We start from the raw sequence: 14,182 nt of genomic DNA on the forward strand, positions 1-14,182 counted from the left end.
GCTGCCATCAGGTGGTCATCCCCTGCCCAGGCTGGAGGGAGGTGGAGATACCATGACACCAGAGGTTCTCCATGTGTCAAAGCCATGTGCAAGCAAACTTTAGCAGACTGCTTCATGGGAAAGTTTGGAGCCAGGGATCTTCACCATCTTCAGGATTACATGGAAGCTGAGAAGGAATCAGAAAGATTACCTAACAGTTACATTTAGGAGCCAAAAGTAACACAAACATGCACACAGTCCTGTGGTAGAGTTATCACTGTGCACCAGTAGTAACTTCTAGAAATACAACCAAATGAGAATCCCACCACAACTAAACAAGCCTGTGTGCCACAGTGAATGCTGCATCACTTAACAAGGGTTGCAGCTTCAAATCCTAGCTCAGGACCTCTACTTGTGGTTTCCTGAATCTTGGTCTCTCACCCACAGACCACTGTAATGCCTCTGACAGTGCATGCATGAGTGACTCTCCCGGAGGCATGCAAGAAATTCAAAGAATGAAGTGTAAACTTTATCTTCCTCCTGTGATTCTCATTTCATGCGCTCAACTACACCACAAGCCTCCTTTGCACCCTTAAAGATTAACATAGCTATTCTCTTGATGTGGGATTCCTCATTATCATATGAATAAATGATTAATTGTCATTGCACAAAGCAAGTGCAACTTTTATAACTATATGAATCAGCACTGTGCCAAACCCTGCAAGAATAGTAAGAGTGTTCAAGTATTTATTGCACTTTATTGCTTCCTGGATCATTTAAAAGCAGTCACTGACAAACAACAATTTACACAGGTTTGAAAGTTTGCCTTGGATGTACTGAGCGGTTCTGTATTTCAAAATGCAGGCATATCTTCTTTCCCAGCAATTTAACATCAGGCCTTTGGCAGAGAACTCCACAGCTTGTCCAGCAAATGCTACTATTTGCAATGGCACATCTTGTGTATTACCAGAAGATAATTTTAATGAAACTTTGAGTGTAGTTTTAAGTACTGTTCTAACGATCATGCTGGCTTTGGTGATGTTCTCCATGGGTTGCAATGTGGAACTTAAGAAATTCTGGGGCCACATAAAAAGACCCTGGGGTATTTTTGTGGGTTTCCTTTGCCAGTTTGGGATTATGCCTCTCACAGGCTTCTTGCTGTCCCTGGCCTTTAACGTGCTTCCTATTCAAGCTGTTGTGGTGCTGATCATGGGATGCTGTCCAGGAGGCACAGCCTCCAATATCATCGCCTACTGGGTGGATGGAGACATGGACCTCAGGTAAGACCAGCTATTCCCTAATTAGTTCATCTGGCTTTTTACTCTACTTTATATTGAGAAAGACTCTCTGCTTTTTTTTCTTAGTTTCCTGGCCCATGCACAGAGAACCTTTTTTCTTGTAAAGATGTTTAGTTACTGTAATAGTAGTAAATATATACAGAATAGTAAATATCCTTGGTTCAGTGAGAACTCATGAAGAAAATACCACAACAGAACTGTGTACATTAGAAAATGCATTTATTGTAAATCTTCAGATTCTGTAGAAAATAGCATTTATGAAGACCACTAAGATACCAAGGGTTATGAAATCTTTGTCCAAGTTAGAACTAGTTTTGTGATTTTTTTGTTTCTCCCAACATCTTAGGCATAAAAAAGAAAGAAATATGTGCAACAAAGGATTTTAGGATCTGAATCCTCTGTACTAAATAGTGGCTGTGCAATAGTTCTTGAAGTAATGTTTCTTAAGACCACCTGTGGACAGATATTTTCCCTCCTTTTGTGGGAAAAGACGAATAGACAGGCATGGATTATCTCTTTGAGAACTAATACAAATGAAAATCACTTGCAGTCATTCTATTTGCTCCTGGCACTTTCTGCAAAGTCCTCAAACTGAAGGTAAGTTTTACAAGCTAGAAGGCACTGTCTAAGGCAGCCCTGCATATGGGGGCAATGAAAAAAAACCTTTGTGACAAAGTGTGGTGGTCTCAATGACAGGGTGCTCTGAACTCAGAAACAGATATGTAAGGCACCTGGCATGGCCTAGGACATCAAATACACAGGAGAAGTGAACCCTACTCTTGATACAAATTCCATGGGGGGTTCATTAACTCTAACAGCCTTTAAAAATGAGCCGTCTTTTGATATTTATATCCTGATTACTTTTTTGTAAAAAAAAAAAAAAAAAATCAAAACCAAAAAATAAACCCAAAACTAAACAGGATCATTTCTGTTTCCCACAGAGAAACATAAATTGTAGCATTCCTCCAATTTATCATATTCCAGTCTGAACTAGAAATGGAAAAATAATAGAAGTAAGAAAGATGTGGAGCTAGGGCAAATAGACGAAGAATGTTAATATTTGTGGCTTTAATAAGACATTTTTTCCATCCTTTGAAAATAGTGAGCTTTTCTGTCATATGCAGGTGTTAATGTAATACCAGCTTTCGAACTATGCATGAGGTCAGCTCTGCTAATCACCAACTTCCTCACTGTGGAGAAAAGACCTATGACATTAGGGAGGTGTAAGACACCTAATTTCAATAAATACAGGTCTAAGAAACCACAGATGGAAAGATATCCAGCACAAGTCTGAAATCCTGTCCTAGTCTTTCCTTAGAAGAACGTACTGAGCTAAACTATGCTTTCCCAGCTCTGTGTGTTCAAAGTCACACTACTGAAACCAATGGTAAAAGTGAGAACCAATGAGAAACATAAATATGAGTAGGGTTTATATCCCAGGATGCTGGCAGAGGGTGAAGTAAATTGAAAATACCTATAAAAGGTTGTTCTTCAGGTAAAGACATTTACCTTAAGAAATCAAAGGCTTTTGGTCAGTACCTTTGAGACAATAACTCAGGGACCAGAGAATATGTGACCTACAGCAGAAACAGCAATGCAAGTGTCTTCAGTTCTTGATAAAAAAATAATAATGTAAGCAGCTTGGCTGGTTTCTAGAGCCAGCACATTATGATAGAAAACCCACCTGTCAGAGCAGACAAGGTTTTGGTTTTAGCTGATGATATTTTATGTTTATACGTAGCAATCCATGAGAATTGTCTACAGTCCTGCTTCAAAACTTCCCAAAGCAAACAGACCACAAGTCAGAGCAGGAATTTGTTTTCTACTGCTCATATAATCACAGGGAGATGAAGGATGAATTTTTATATGTTTTTTCAGTAACTCAGACCCAGCTTCACATAGGGAAATCTGGTTTTGACATCTCTTGATATTTCACAAAAACAACTGATTCTGAAGCACCGTCTCCTCCACAGCAACCCTAGGAGTGTCTGTGAGAACAGAGACTGGGGTTAGGGAATGTGCAAACTTTGGAGCAGGGTACAGGGACGGTACGAAGATGTAGGAAATGTGGAGGTAGGAAAAATAATCTCTTTTATCCATTTTATCCAATCCCCTGGGAGCTTCTGTGAGAACAGGGACTAGAGTCAGACAATGTGCAGACTGGAACAGGATGTATATACAAAGACAATATGAAAATGTAGGAAATCTGGAGGTAGGAAATAATAAGCTCCTTTATCTATTTTATCTTAATTGTAGCCAACATTTCTTTTTTTTCTCTGTGTGTACAAACTTTCTAGCCTGAGGCTCCTACAAAGTTCTGTGCAATGACTGTGAAGCAGAGAGTTAAAGGGTCAAAAATGAATGCCGATATTCCTGTTGTTTCTGTCTTAATTCTTCTAGATTTCTCTGCACCTGCCCAGTTTGTGGACAGGGTCAGTAGACCCTTTTCTGAGGACCAGCAACATAAAAGAAAAATCAGAAGTGAGACTCAAAAGGAAGTTCCCAAAGTCCCTCAATCAGAGCCCTCTCTCATTGTTTTTATGTCAGAGGAGTGTGATTTGTAGACGTAATTTTATCTATTCTGCTCAGATTCTGAGAATTTCCACATTATTTTAGCTATCTTCCCTTTTCCTCCTTCTTCATTCCTGTCTCAGAATGCATCTGCCAGTACAAGGTGTTTCAGGCCTGATGGTTTCAAGATTTTATATTTTAAAACAGAAATGTTTTTGCACAAACAAAGGAAGCAGCAATACTTACGCTAGGCTTCACTAGGTAGCTCTTGTCACCTACTCTTTGGCCTAGAGCAAAACAAGCCAGAAAAGGGAATTTTATTGCAACACACAACCTAGACAGTATTTTTTTATTTTCTTTTATTTTTTATGTTGTTGACTTTGGAGTGAAATTTTAACACTCCAGAAATCCTGGTATAATGGAAAACTCCATTCAATGCCGATCTGATCCTGTCCAGCTTGCCACCCTCTCAGAAGCTAGTTGGACAGGCAGCATGCAGACAGACTGGCTAACAGACCTTCCTGATGGATGCCTGTCTGACTGCCTCATTTACACTGCAAGTTATTGTCCTGTGGCTGCAGAACACGTTGATATTTTATGTTCCTCTGTTTTCAGCAGAAGCCATTCCTTCCAGTTAGCCTTTTTCTAACCTCAAATACATGATAAATAGACTGTAGTCAGCAGCATTTCCTGCCCAACATTTCATAAGCTGTGAAGTCATAATAAGAAAATTAGGAAGACTATAGACTAGCATGAGATAAACTGTCCATCCACCCAATTTCTTTGCAGCATCAGCATGACAACTTGCTCCACACTACTTGCAATGGGAATGATGCCACTTTGCCTCTTTATTTACACCAAGATGTGGACTGATGCAAACGCAATTGTACTCCCCTACAACAGCATTGGTGAGTCCAGTGAAGCAGCACTTCCCCTTCTCCTTTATGCCATCCTTATGAGGAGTTATGAAGAAATTACCCCAGATTTGAAAAATATTTATCCTCCTACTTTCTAATAGCTTCCATGGGAATTAGGTACCTCAATCACTTCACGTCATCCACCGCTCTGCAGAACAAAGACTTGAAGTCATTATAAATATTATACAGATATTTATCACAAGATTGTGCATGTTTTTCTTTCCAAATGGTTTGGAGACCTGCAAGGGACTGGGTTAAGAATATAGAATCATTTGTACGTGAATAGCTACTTCCCCTGGATGAAAGTGTTTGTAACAGCTTTAAATCACAATACTGCAAAGTGCAAGTGCTGAGGCCATAATCTGGCAAAGTACTTAAGCACATGTGGATAATTAAGCAAGTGATTAAAACTGCTGAGTCTCTTTGAAAAGCTGCAATCTACACCGCCAGAAGTGGCTTCATTTGACATCCTGTCGAAAATCTCATCCAGCTACAAAGAAAAAATAGTCAGAGTTTGGAAATACATGCTCCAGTGCTTTGCAGAGCTGTGGCCCTAGTGCTTATCAAGTGTGGTTCCATGTTGTGCTGATCTTAAAAACCAGCAGAATCACTTTTATATTCTTCAATTTCATTTCCTATTGTTCTGGGGGAGAAAAAATATCACATACATTGCTCGTGCTTTCAAAATAAATACTGGAGGGGGGAGGACAAGACAAAAGAAGCTCTAAACCATTTGTTGATATGGTACAGTAGCAAAACACCTGCAGACAAAATGAACATTTAATATAGGTACTCATATCACAGGATAGTGATGATTAGCCCACTCAAATTTCTGTCTGCCTTTCTGATGCAGGTGAATGAGCATGTAGCTCAGCAGAATGGCAATTACGGCAACAGGCTGCCAAAGGTAACAGACTCCATAGAAAAGCAAATAGACAGGTGTGGGTAGAGCATGGATGCATGCTCTGGGGTGCACATACCAAAAACAGCCTTTGAAGGCTTGCTCTGCACCCCCAGACATGCTGCATGGTGTCAGTCTTCCTGACATGAACTTCTGCACGATACTTGGGCTTAACTTCTCTCTTCTTTTTTTAAAGGAATTTCACTGGTAGCTCTTGTAGTTCCTGTTTCATTTGGAATATATGTTAACCACAAATGGCCTAGAAAAGCAAAAATCATACTTAAGGTAAGATATATATAAGGCTGAAGCATTAGATTTATGGACAAATTATGGAATCAGCAGCAGTACATTGCTATTCATAACATTAGTGTCTGACTTTATAAGAGTAGGGAAGTTTTCAGCAGGAAACAAATGAGATGCTTCAGAAATGTGCTGCTTTTCCCTGCACAAATATGCATGAGTTGCATACATTATTTAGAAACCATGATTATCCAAAGAGCCTACTTTTATCTTTGGCTGCAACTGTGATAATAATTGAGTTCAGTTCATAATGTAAACTGAAATTGAAGGAAAATCATTCAGGTCAACTAGAAACGGTTTTTACTCTGCAAGGTAATAAAAAATAAAAATATTCTGGGTTAAAGAAACCTGCAACTTTCTATTTTTAAAACAGTTCATTGATTTATGTGGGCAATTCTGAGTGTGAAGTCAATTTTCATTTAAAAAAATTTTCAAAATATTCTGACTGCTAAAAATCTAAGAAAACTGTTCAGAAAATTCAAGTATATTTGCAAGATAGTTTCAGATGCATCAAAAAATGATTTTATTTAAAAACAATTGTCCTCAAAAATAATAATAATGATAATAAATTGGATGTAATCATATAATAATATAAGATTATGGAAAAATATTATATTTTATGTTATTATATAAATTATTTACTGTTATTTTTATTGAATATTATTATTATTAAAATAGCTGTTTAGTGTTTACAGCTAATTTTAGTGTTAACAGCCAATTAATCATTCTTATCAGTAGGTTTAGGCTGAAAATGACTGCCATATTCTGAGTACCCTTGGTATTTGTTTACCATTCTTACTTAACACATATATTTTCTAAATTTTCTTGAAGAAAACTACACTGACAACTTGTTATTCTACCTATGTTTTGTTATCATGTCTCTTCTGTTAGTTCAGGAAACACAGAACACAAACAAGATTCTTTTAAATCAATTAATTTTCTCAGACTCTTAGTTTTTTCTTTTCTATTTTTAAATGCACTCACAGTACTTATGAACTTGGATACTATTGAGTGCTGGTTTCAAAACTGTACTGTTCCTGTTTAATCAGTTAAGGGAAAATCATGGACTTAAACTCACATGAAAAGAAACTCTACTTGCTCTCTCAGCAAAACACTGTTTTGTCCTCTTTCTTACCAAGTGGGTGAGCAACCTACAGCAGGGTCCATTTTGACAATTTGCTTTATGCAGGACAATGAAGCATCAAGTGCAATTGAGCTATAGCTGTCAGATTAAGGTCTGTATAGTGGGAAATGGAGATAAGAGCACAAGGACAGTGTGCCAGGTGAAAAAAAAGAGCTTGTCAGGCCAGACCATGTTTCTTCTTCCTAAGTGCATGTGGTTAATAGCTCAGTCAAACAAAAGTATTTGTTTGCTCAGTGCTCTTAAAGAGGCTTCAGCCAAAGTCTGATAAAGCCAGTTTAATGGAAATACATATTTAGCTGAGAAATGGATTACCCTAAGATTAGCCCCAGAAGTCTGCCAGTAAGATCCCTGGCAACATATGCCATAAGGGCAGACATTTCTCTTGGATATTAAGAAGAGGCTTAGTTACCACATTTTTGGCAATTGATCAGTGGTGAAGATCTCGGCATATTCAGCCACAGGAAATAAAATCAACTCAGTGACTACATCTATGTAGAAATGCTATACAAACCCACAGTTTTCAAACACAAATTTTCAGCCATGTTAAATATTTACCCCTCCACCTGGAAAATAATTTGCTATCACTAACAGTCTAGGATATAGTTAGCATACGTTATAATAAGCCCTAGAGTGCAACTGCCGACGAAGCGGGGAGGAAAAGTGCATTCTATCAGCTATGAGGTTGCCAGCTTCCCAACAACTCTGGAGAAATTTTTCTAATGTGTGCACCACTCCTTGCTCACATCACACCTATGAAATTAATTTTAATCTCTAGTTCTAAGTACAATTATTACCAAGGCTTCAAGAGACTAGTTTTACAGGTATTTGCTATAGATATCTATTATAGCTGTGCCTCGATCTTTATCCGTAGTAACACATTGAAGCACATCGTACATCTCCTCTCTGGGAAAAACAGCAGCTATCTAATCTGTCTACCTACTGTGAATTATGTTGCTGTAAACTTCAGGGTTTTATGTTTAATAAGAAGTTTCAGTCACTCAGAGACACTCACAGGCATGTTTGACACCATGTTTGATGCCACTGGATTTTGTTGGAGTCTCTTACTCACACAGTCCTTCCTCTTTTCCCTGACAGGTCGGTTCCATTGTGGGAGCAATCCTCATTGTGCTCATTGCTGTGGTTGGGGGAATACTCTATAGAGGCTCCTGGATTATCTCACCCAAATTATGGATCATTGGAACCATATTTCCAGCAGCTGGCTATTGTCTGGGATTCTTTCTGGCCCGCTTAGCTGGTCTGTCTTGGAACAGGTATGGAATTCTCCACGAAAAAGACCTGTAGCCTTTTTCAACTGTGAAAAAAAGTTTTTCTGTAATGATTAATAAATGCTGAGAATCTTCCCTAAACATTAGCTATGCTCAGGGTCACTCATTCCCCAAACCTGTTTCTAGGATAAAACTTTACTTGTGCACATTTTTATACACAGATTCTGACTATACTATTTCCTCCAGATGTTCATACATCTTCCCCTGCTGTGCCCATGTACTCCACTTCAAATTAATGAAACAGACTTGACTTATAAGTGGGTTGGGAATGCAGTAAAATTTCTCATGAAGATGCAGCAGCTTGGAGTCTAGAACATCATTAAAAGAGAGGGAGGTAGTGCCACACATGTGGCTTGAAGGTGGATCACGGTCCCTTACAATTGCTGAACTGGCATAAATTGTTGTGTTCTGGTGGTAAGAGCCATATGACTTGAGGAGAGTTTTGCTGACTACATGAGCTGAAAGATACAATTTTCCTAGTTATCCATTACTGTATGTTTCTTGCTTATCTAGATTATTGCAAAGCATAAGGCTGCTATTTCACAACTGTCTTTGTATTATTCTCTTTAGATGTCGTACAGTGTCTCTGGAAACAGGCATGCAAAACACTCAGCTATGTTCAACTATAGTACAGCTCTCATTCACTCCTGCACAACTTGAACTGATGTTTACTTTCCCACTCATCTACAGCATTTTCCAGCTGTTGCTTGCACTACTAATTTTAGGAGGTAAAGTATATCTATTTTCTATGACAGAGTTGTAATTATGATTATTATCAGTCCCATTTTTCATGAATATGGAGAAAACAAGAAGGGATAAAAATAATCAAATGGAAAATAGTTAAGTACATAATGATTATTAAGCACTACCACTGTGGTGTTGCCAGTACATAAGTAGGAATATACAAGGCTCAGTTCAAAATTTGGAAGACCCTTTTTTTACAGCACAAGGGAGGGCATCTCCACCACCTACAACTAGGCACATGAGACTGCACTGAGCACAGAATTGTTACTATCTTTAGCAAAGGAAGGCCAAACGCATCTTCTTCCACTGTTCAGGGTGCCTGAGTGCTCAGCTGCTCAGCAGGGCCATACCCACAAACTCCCCTCCTACCAGACGCTGAGGTAATAGGCATTAGTTTCACAACTAATGTGAGAAAATATCTTCCCTTAGAGGTAAAGGTCCCTTTTCCCTCCCACATACACCTCCCATGTGTTGCACTTGTGCTACTACAACTAACCTACCAAAGGTTGGGACCTTGTCCCTGTTGCTCACACCTGAAACAAGCTGTTGATTATTGAGCTCCCACTCCCAAACCAGCCATCTTACCCAACACCAGAGCACTGTCCCAATGACACAGCCTGTGGTGTGCAGCCCCAACTCCAACCTCTCTGTCAGGCAATGGTGTGGGGACAGACAAACTTTGTCCCAGGTCCTGTCAAACAGAACTCACATGGAAGTAAAAGTCAGTCCCATAGACCCAGCCAAGAACCCAAAGACTTCCCAAGTGAGACAGGTAATGTTTTAAAAAGTCACTGCACACAACAGGAGCACAAAGCGGTCAAACACCAAACACGGATTTAAAATGTTTTCCTTGTTATTTTCTAAAAGTACTTTTCCACCAATGAGTGCTGTTGACATAAAACAGTTAAACATAGCTTTAAAGAAACTGTTTGCTTTAGCAATGTAAGGAAGGAAAATGTTGCATGGGTACACGTTACTACAAGTGTCCTTTCAGGCAATTTTTTGTAATTTCTTTATTTAATATGAAATATATACCAATCTCCAGGCTACCGTATTTACAGAAGACATCGGGTCAAAACAAAGACAGATATCGAGAAAACAGAGCAAAAAGAGGCTTCAAAATCAACATCATCACATGCTAACGTAAATGGAGGATTTGTACCAAATGAAGACAAATAGACAATTATCTCTGTTCTCACCAGCTAAAAGATATATGGTTTACTTAAAACTATTTTTTCACATGCCGCTGCTTTATGGAAATATTTAACAAAAAGAAGTTCTGTTGATATTGTACAGTAAGATTTTAAAATTATTAACTTATGAAAGATTTCTACTTTGATTTTTAACATGGTTTCTGCCACGATTGTTGAATCTGGCTTTGAACCTAATTCCCTATAAAAGATATTTAATGTTTTTTTTATGGCTTATTTAAAGAAAGGCAGAATAAAGGTGGGCTATTGCTAAAAAAACAAGCAGATATTTGCATTACCAACGCCAGCCATGATCCTGCAAATCCATCTGCTAGTGTTAGCTCACACAACAAAGAGAACACTTTTAAAAGTGCCCTAAGCAGCAACAGGATTTGATGTGGAAGATCTGATAAGGCTGGAGGACTTTCACTGGACATGAATCAACCATGAAATTGGAACAAGCTAATAATGAAATAAAGTTTCATGTAGGTCAGCCTGGGCAGACTAAAGTCATTACACTGTACTAATTGGTTGAAGCATTAATTTGCACTAAAGCTATGATTTTAACAAGTGCAAGGTACCTTAGAACTATTTTTCTCCCCTAAAGTAATAGAAAGTAACAGCTTTGAATCTTCAGTCTTCTAGGTGCTGGAAACATGAACAGAGAGAAAGCTGAGGGCATAAGCCTAGAGCAATTTTAGTGTGACAGCTGCATACAGACAAGCAGGCTGAGATTTTGGAAGTGTAAGAAATTATCAACTTCTGCACTGAAAGGGAGGCATTTGAAAGCAGAACAAAATTGTCCCTGATTTGCCCAGGGGTTTCACCACTGTTAACAGAAGACAATAATGTTTGTAGAGAGTTAGTTATATATTTTTGTTATTCCATGAACTCAATAAATTTGAATTACCAGGTGTCTGCAACATGTAGACACTGGTGTAGTTGATAATTTTAAGATTTTAACTATATGAACCACAGACAGAAATAATTGGATGTACACATACATTATTTGTCTTTGAAAATTCAAGAGTACATATGGAAAGCTGTCTTAAGTGTGTGGAGAAAATGAGTTATAATTCTAGGAGAAAAGTACAAAACAGTACAAAAACTAAACTTTTTGTGGCTGTAATTTTTTTATGGATACACTCAGTAACATTAGTCCTGTACGTTTTATGCAAAGAAAACATCCAGAGAACTTCAGATGAATGGGTGAGAGGTTGGCTGACCGAAAACTTCAAGAATGAGCCAACTATCAACACATGGAAACTATACACTTTGTCATATTCAGGTGGACCTTCTGAGGTGTTGTGAATTAATGTGGCAGGTTTTTTACAAACACAACTGAAATGGTGGAATTTAAGTTCCCTACATGTAGCTTTCTACTGCTGCAGAAATGTGCCCAGTATTAAACAAAGCATAAATTATTACTACCTACCATATGTGGGGGAAAGAGTCTCAAAATGTTCCTGAGTTCTGGGAGGCTTGAAGCTGCTTCACTTTTGGGGGAGTTGAGAGTGGTCATAACCTCCAAGGAAAAGTTTAACACTTGGTGGGAGGTAGCACATAATGAGGCATGCTGTATTTTATAGAACAAAGATTAAACAGGAAAATATAGTGAAGTCTGTTATGGAATAATCATAAATGTGCAACAGCACACTCATGGAGAAAAGGATAAGTTGCTAACATCTGTAGTAAAAAAGCTATTGTCTTTATCCTGCATCCATCAAAGAAAACGGGCAGCAAAAGTTAGTTCGGATCATGTCTTTCTTACACACCATGCTGCTACTCTTTCTCCATGCTAAACTTCAATGCTTCCATGCATATTTTTAAAGCATTTTGAAAATGTATTGAAGAATAATAGTTTGTCTTGCTCATACTCTGTGTGTGTGTATTTAAAGCAACTGTATAAACACTGAACTGAATAAAGTCAGAAGCTATTTATAATTTTGCCCACTGGAGTAATTTAAGGTGGAAAGAATTGAGACTGAAACCTAACATGCAGACAAAGTTTATGGCTTTGAGATGTAACAAAAACACCTCAGATTTTGTGTAAAATGAATATGTTTAATAATCAATCATTGAATCGTAGTATGGTTTGAGTCAGAATGGACCTTTAAAGGTCACCCAGTCCAACACCCCTACAACTGACATTTTTAACTACACCAGGTTGCTCAGGGCCTCTTCCACCCTGGCCTTGAATGTTTCCAGAGATGGGGCACCTACCACCTCTCTCAGCAACCTGATGAAAACTAAAAGGAACATGGGATGTCTGTCTGATGCCATATTTGGTACACATTTTTTAATGAATATGTGCACTTAGAACTCCAGGTGAGGGACTGAGGCTGCAGCTGCTACAGCCATTACAATTACATCTAACAAGGGTCGTATGTCCCAAGCTTTATGTGAAGCAAAGCCATCTTAAAGGTCTTAACCAACATATGTCCAGAGCACGTCAAACCTAAAACAGAAAAACACAGCTTGATGTTGCCAAACACAGACTTATGTTGACATGGAAGCTGTTAAATCTCCAGCTGCTAAATCTCCAGCTGTTAAATCTCCAGCTCAATGTCCATCCATCACTGGTGAAGCTGGAGTGAGTGGGTTATCTCACTGCAGCATAAGGGACTTCTGAAGAACCTGTGTCCTCTCCTCAGGGGCCTCCAAAAAGATGTTCTATTTCTTTAGCTGTTAGCCATACCAATCCTGACATATGGGCTTTTCAGCTGAGGGAGGCTGGTAGCCTCCAGCCTTGCAGTTGCAGTTGTCTTGCAATTATCAAACAAAAATCCCCAACTTGCCAAGGTCAGCTTGTTTAATCTGCTCAATGTCATCTCCTGTCATGTCCTCCAGAATGAATATCTTCTGAAAAAAAGGCAGTATCACCTAGTCACCCCTGCTGTTTAAGTAATCATCCATCCATTGAAACAGTCTGTGGATGGGACATTGCAGGACATGCAATTTAAAAGCATCATGTTCCGGTGAACAGATATCAAATGTAATTAACTCTTACACAAACTGGTAAACATGGATTCACCATGCGACCTAAGAAATTATACAGATTCCTTAGCTGGTTCTAGGTTAATGTATCTAGTTTACTTTTGGACAATAATTCATGTCCAGAGAGCCTGGGTAGTCCCTGAGTCTTAATTCTGCTGCACTCCCGATTCTCAAGCCATTGCAGGCAAAATGAGCTGATGTCTAAGGATAGACATACCCTAAAATTTTAAACAACAGCTGTTAACTCCTAACTTTCCCCAGGTTCTGTAGGGTAAGAGCTGCACTGATGCGACAATCATACTTGCCAAACCTAAGTCTGTAGCTATAAATCCGGGTATAAAGACATGTTCCTTAGTCAGCAAAGAGAAAGAGATGTACCCCCATGGAGTTAATCATGTTCACTGTCTCAGACTCCTGTTACAGGATGAGTTGCCCTCTGGAATTTTCTGTCTCTATAAGTAGATTTATGTGGACTCATTTACACCAAATATTTCACTTTTTTGCTCTCAGAGAGAAAAAAAAATAAAAAATAAATACCTCTTTTTGTCTTAATTTATTTTTCTGCATAAAGTCTCTGAACACCCAGTATGTTTCCTTTGACCAGGATGATAGGTTTTTATAACTTAGATGAAGAAAACCAAACAAAAAAAGTTCTGCATTATGATTCTAATCTCTTATGAAAATATAACTAACTTCTCAGCTGGCCAAAAGACACATAGAAGAACTGGTTCTGTCATATAGTGTGCTGTGTTGGTTAGAAAAGAGTGCAATTTGAATAGAATTAACAAGCAAATTGATTTCCAGTTTATGTTTAATGAGTTTCTTGTTTCAAACTAATTAGGTTATGATGCTCAAAAACCACTCTGCCAATCAGTATTATTTTTGTCAGCCTCAGAAAGGAAAAGTGAACTTACT

General features: G+C 38.4%; 1 protein-coding gene across 1 annotated transcript; it reads left to right on the plus strand.

Annotated features, from left to right (window-relative positions):
• The first annotated feature begins 666 nt into the window (after positions 1–666).
• SLC10A2 (solute carrier family 10 member 2) lies at positions 667–10,904 on the plus strand. The gene is made up of 6 exons (XM_061472799.1): positions 667–1,259; positions 4,578–4,696; positions 5,803–5,891; positions 8,146–8,321; positions 8,907–9,064; positions 10,126–10,904. Exons 1-6 carry the CDS (start codon positions 838–840, stop codon positions 10,257–10,259), a joined length of 1,098 nt encoding a protein of 365 aa, XP_061328783.1. The 5' UTR covers positions 667–837; the 3' UTR covers positions 10,260–10,904.
• Positions 10,905–14,182: the final 3,278 nt, after the last annotated feature.

The sequence above is a fragment of the Pezoporus flaviventris genome, unplaced genomic scaffold (assembly GCF_033815535.1).
Source record: "Pezoporus flaviventris isolate CSIRO_AGI_PZ_B2104156 unplaced genomic scaffold, CSIRO_AGI_Pfla_v1 ptg000072l, whole genome shotgun sequence".
NCBI classification, from domain to species: domain Eukaryota; kingdom Metazoa; phylum Chordata; class Aves; order Psittaciformes; family Psittacidae; genus Pezoporus; species Pezoporus flaviventris.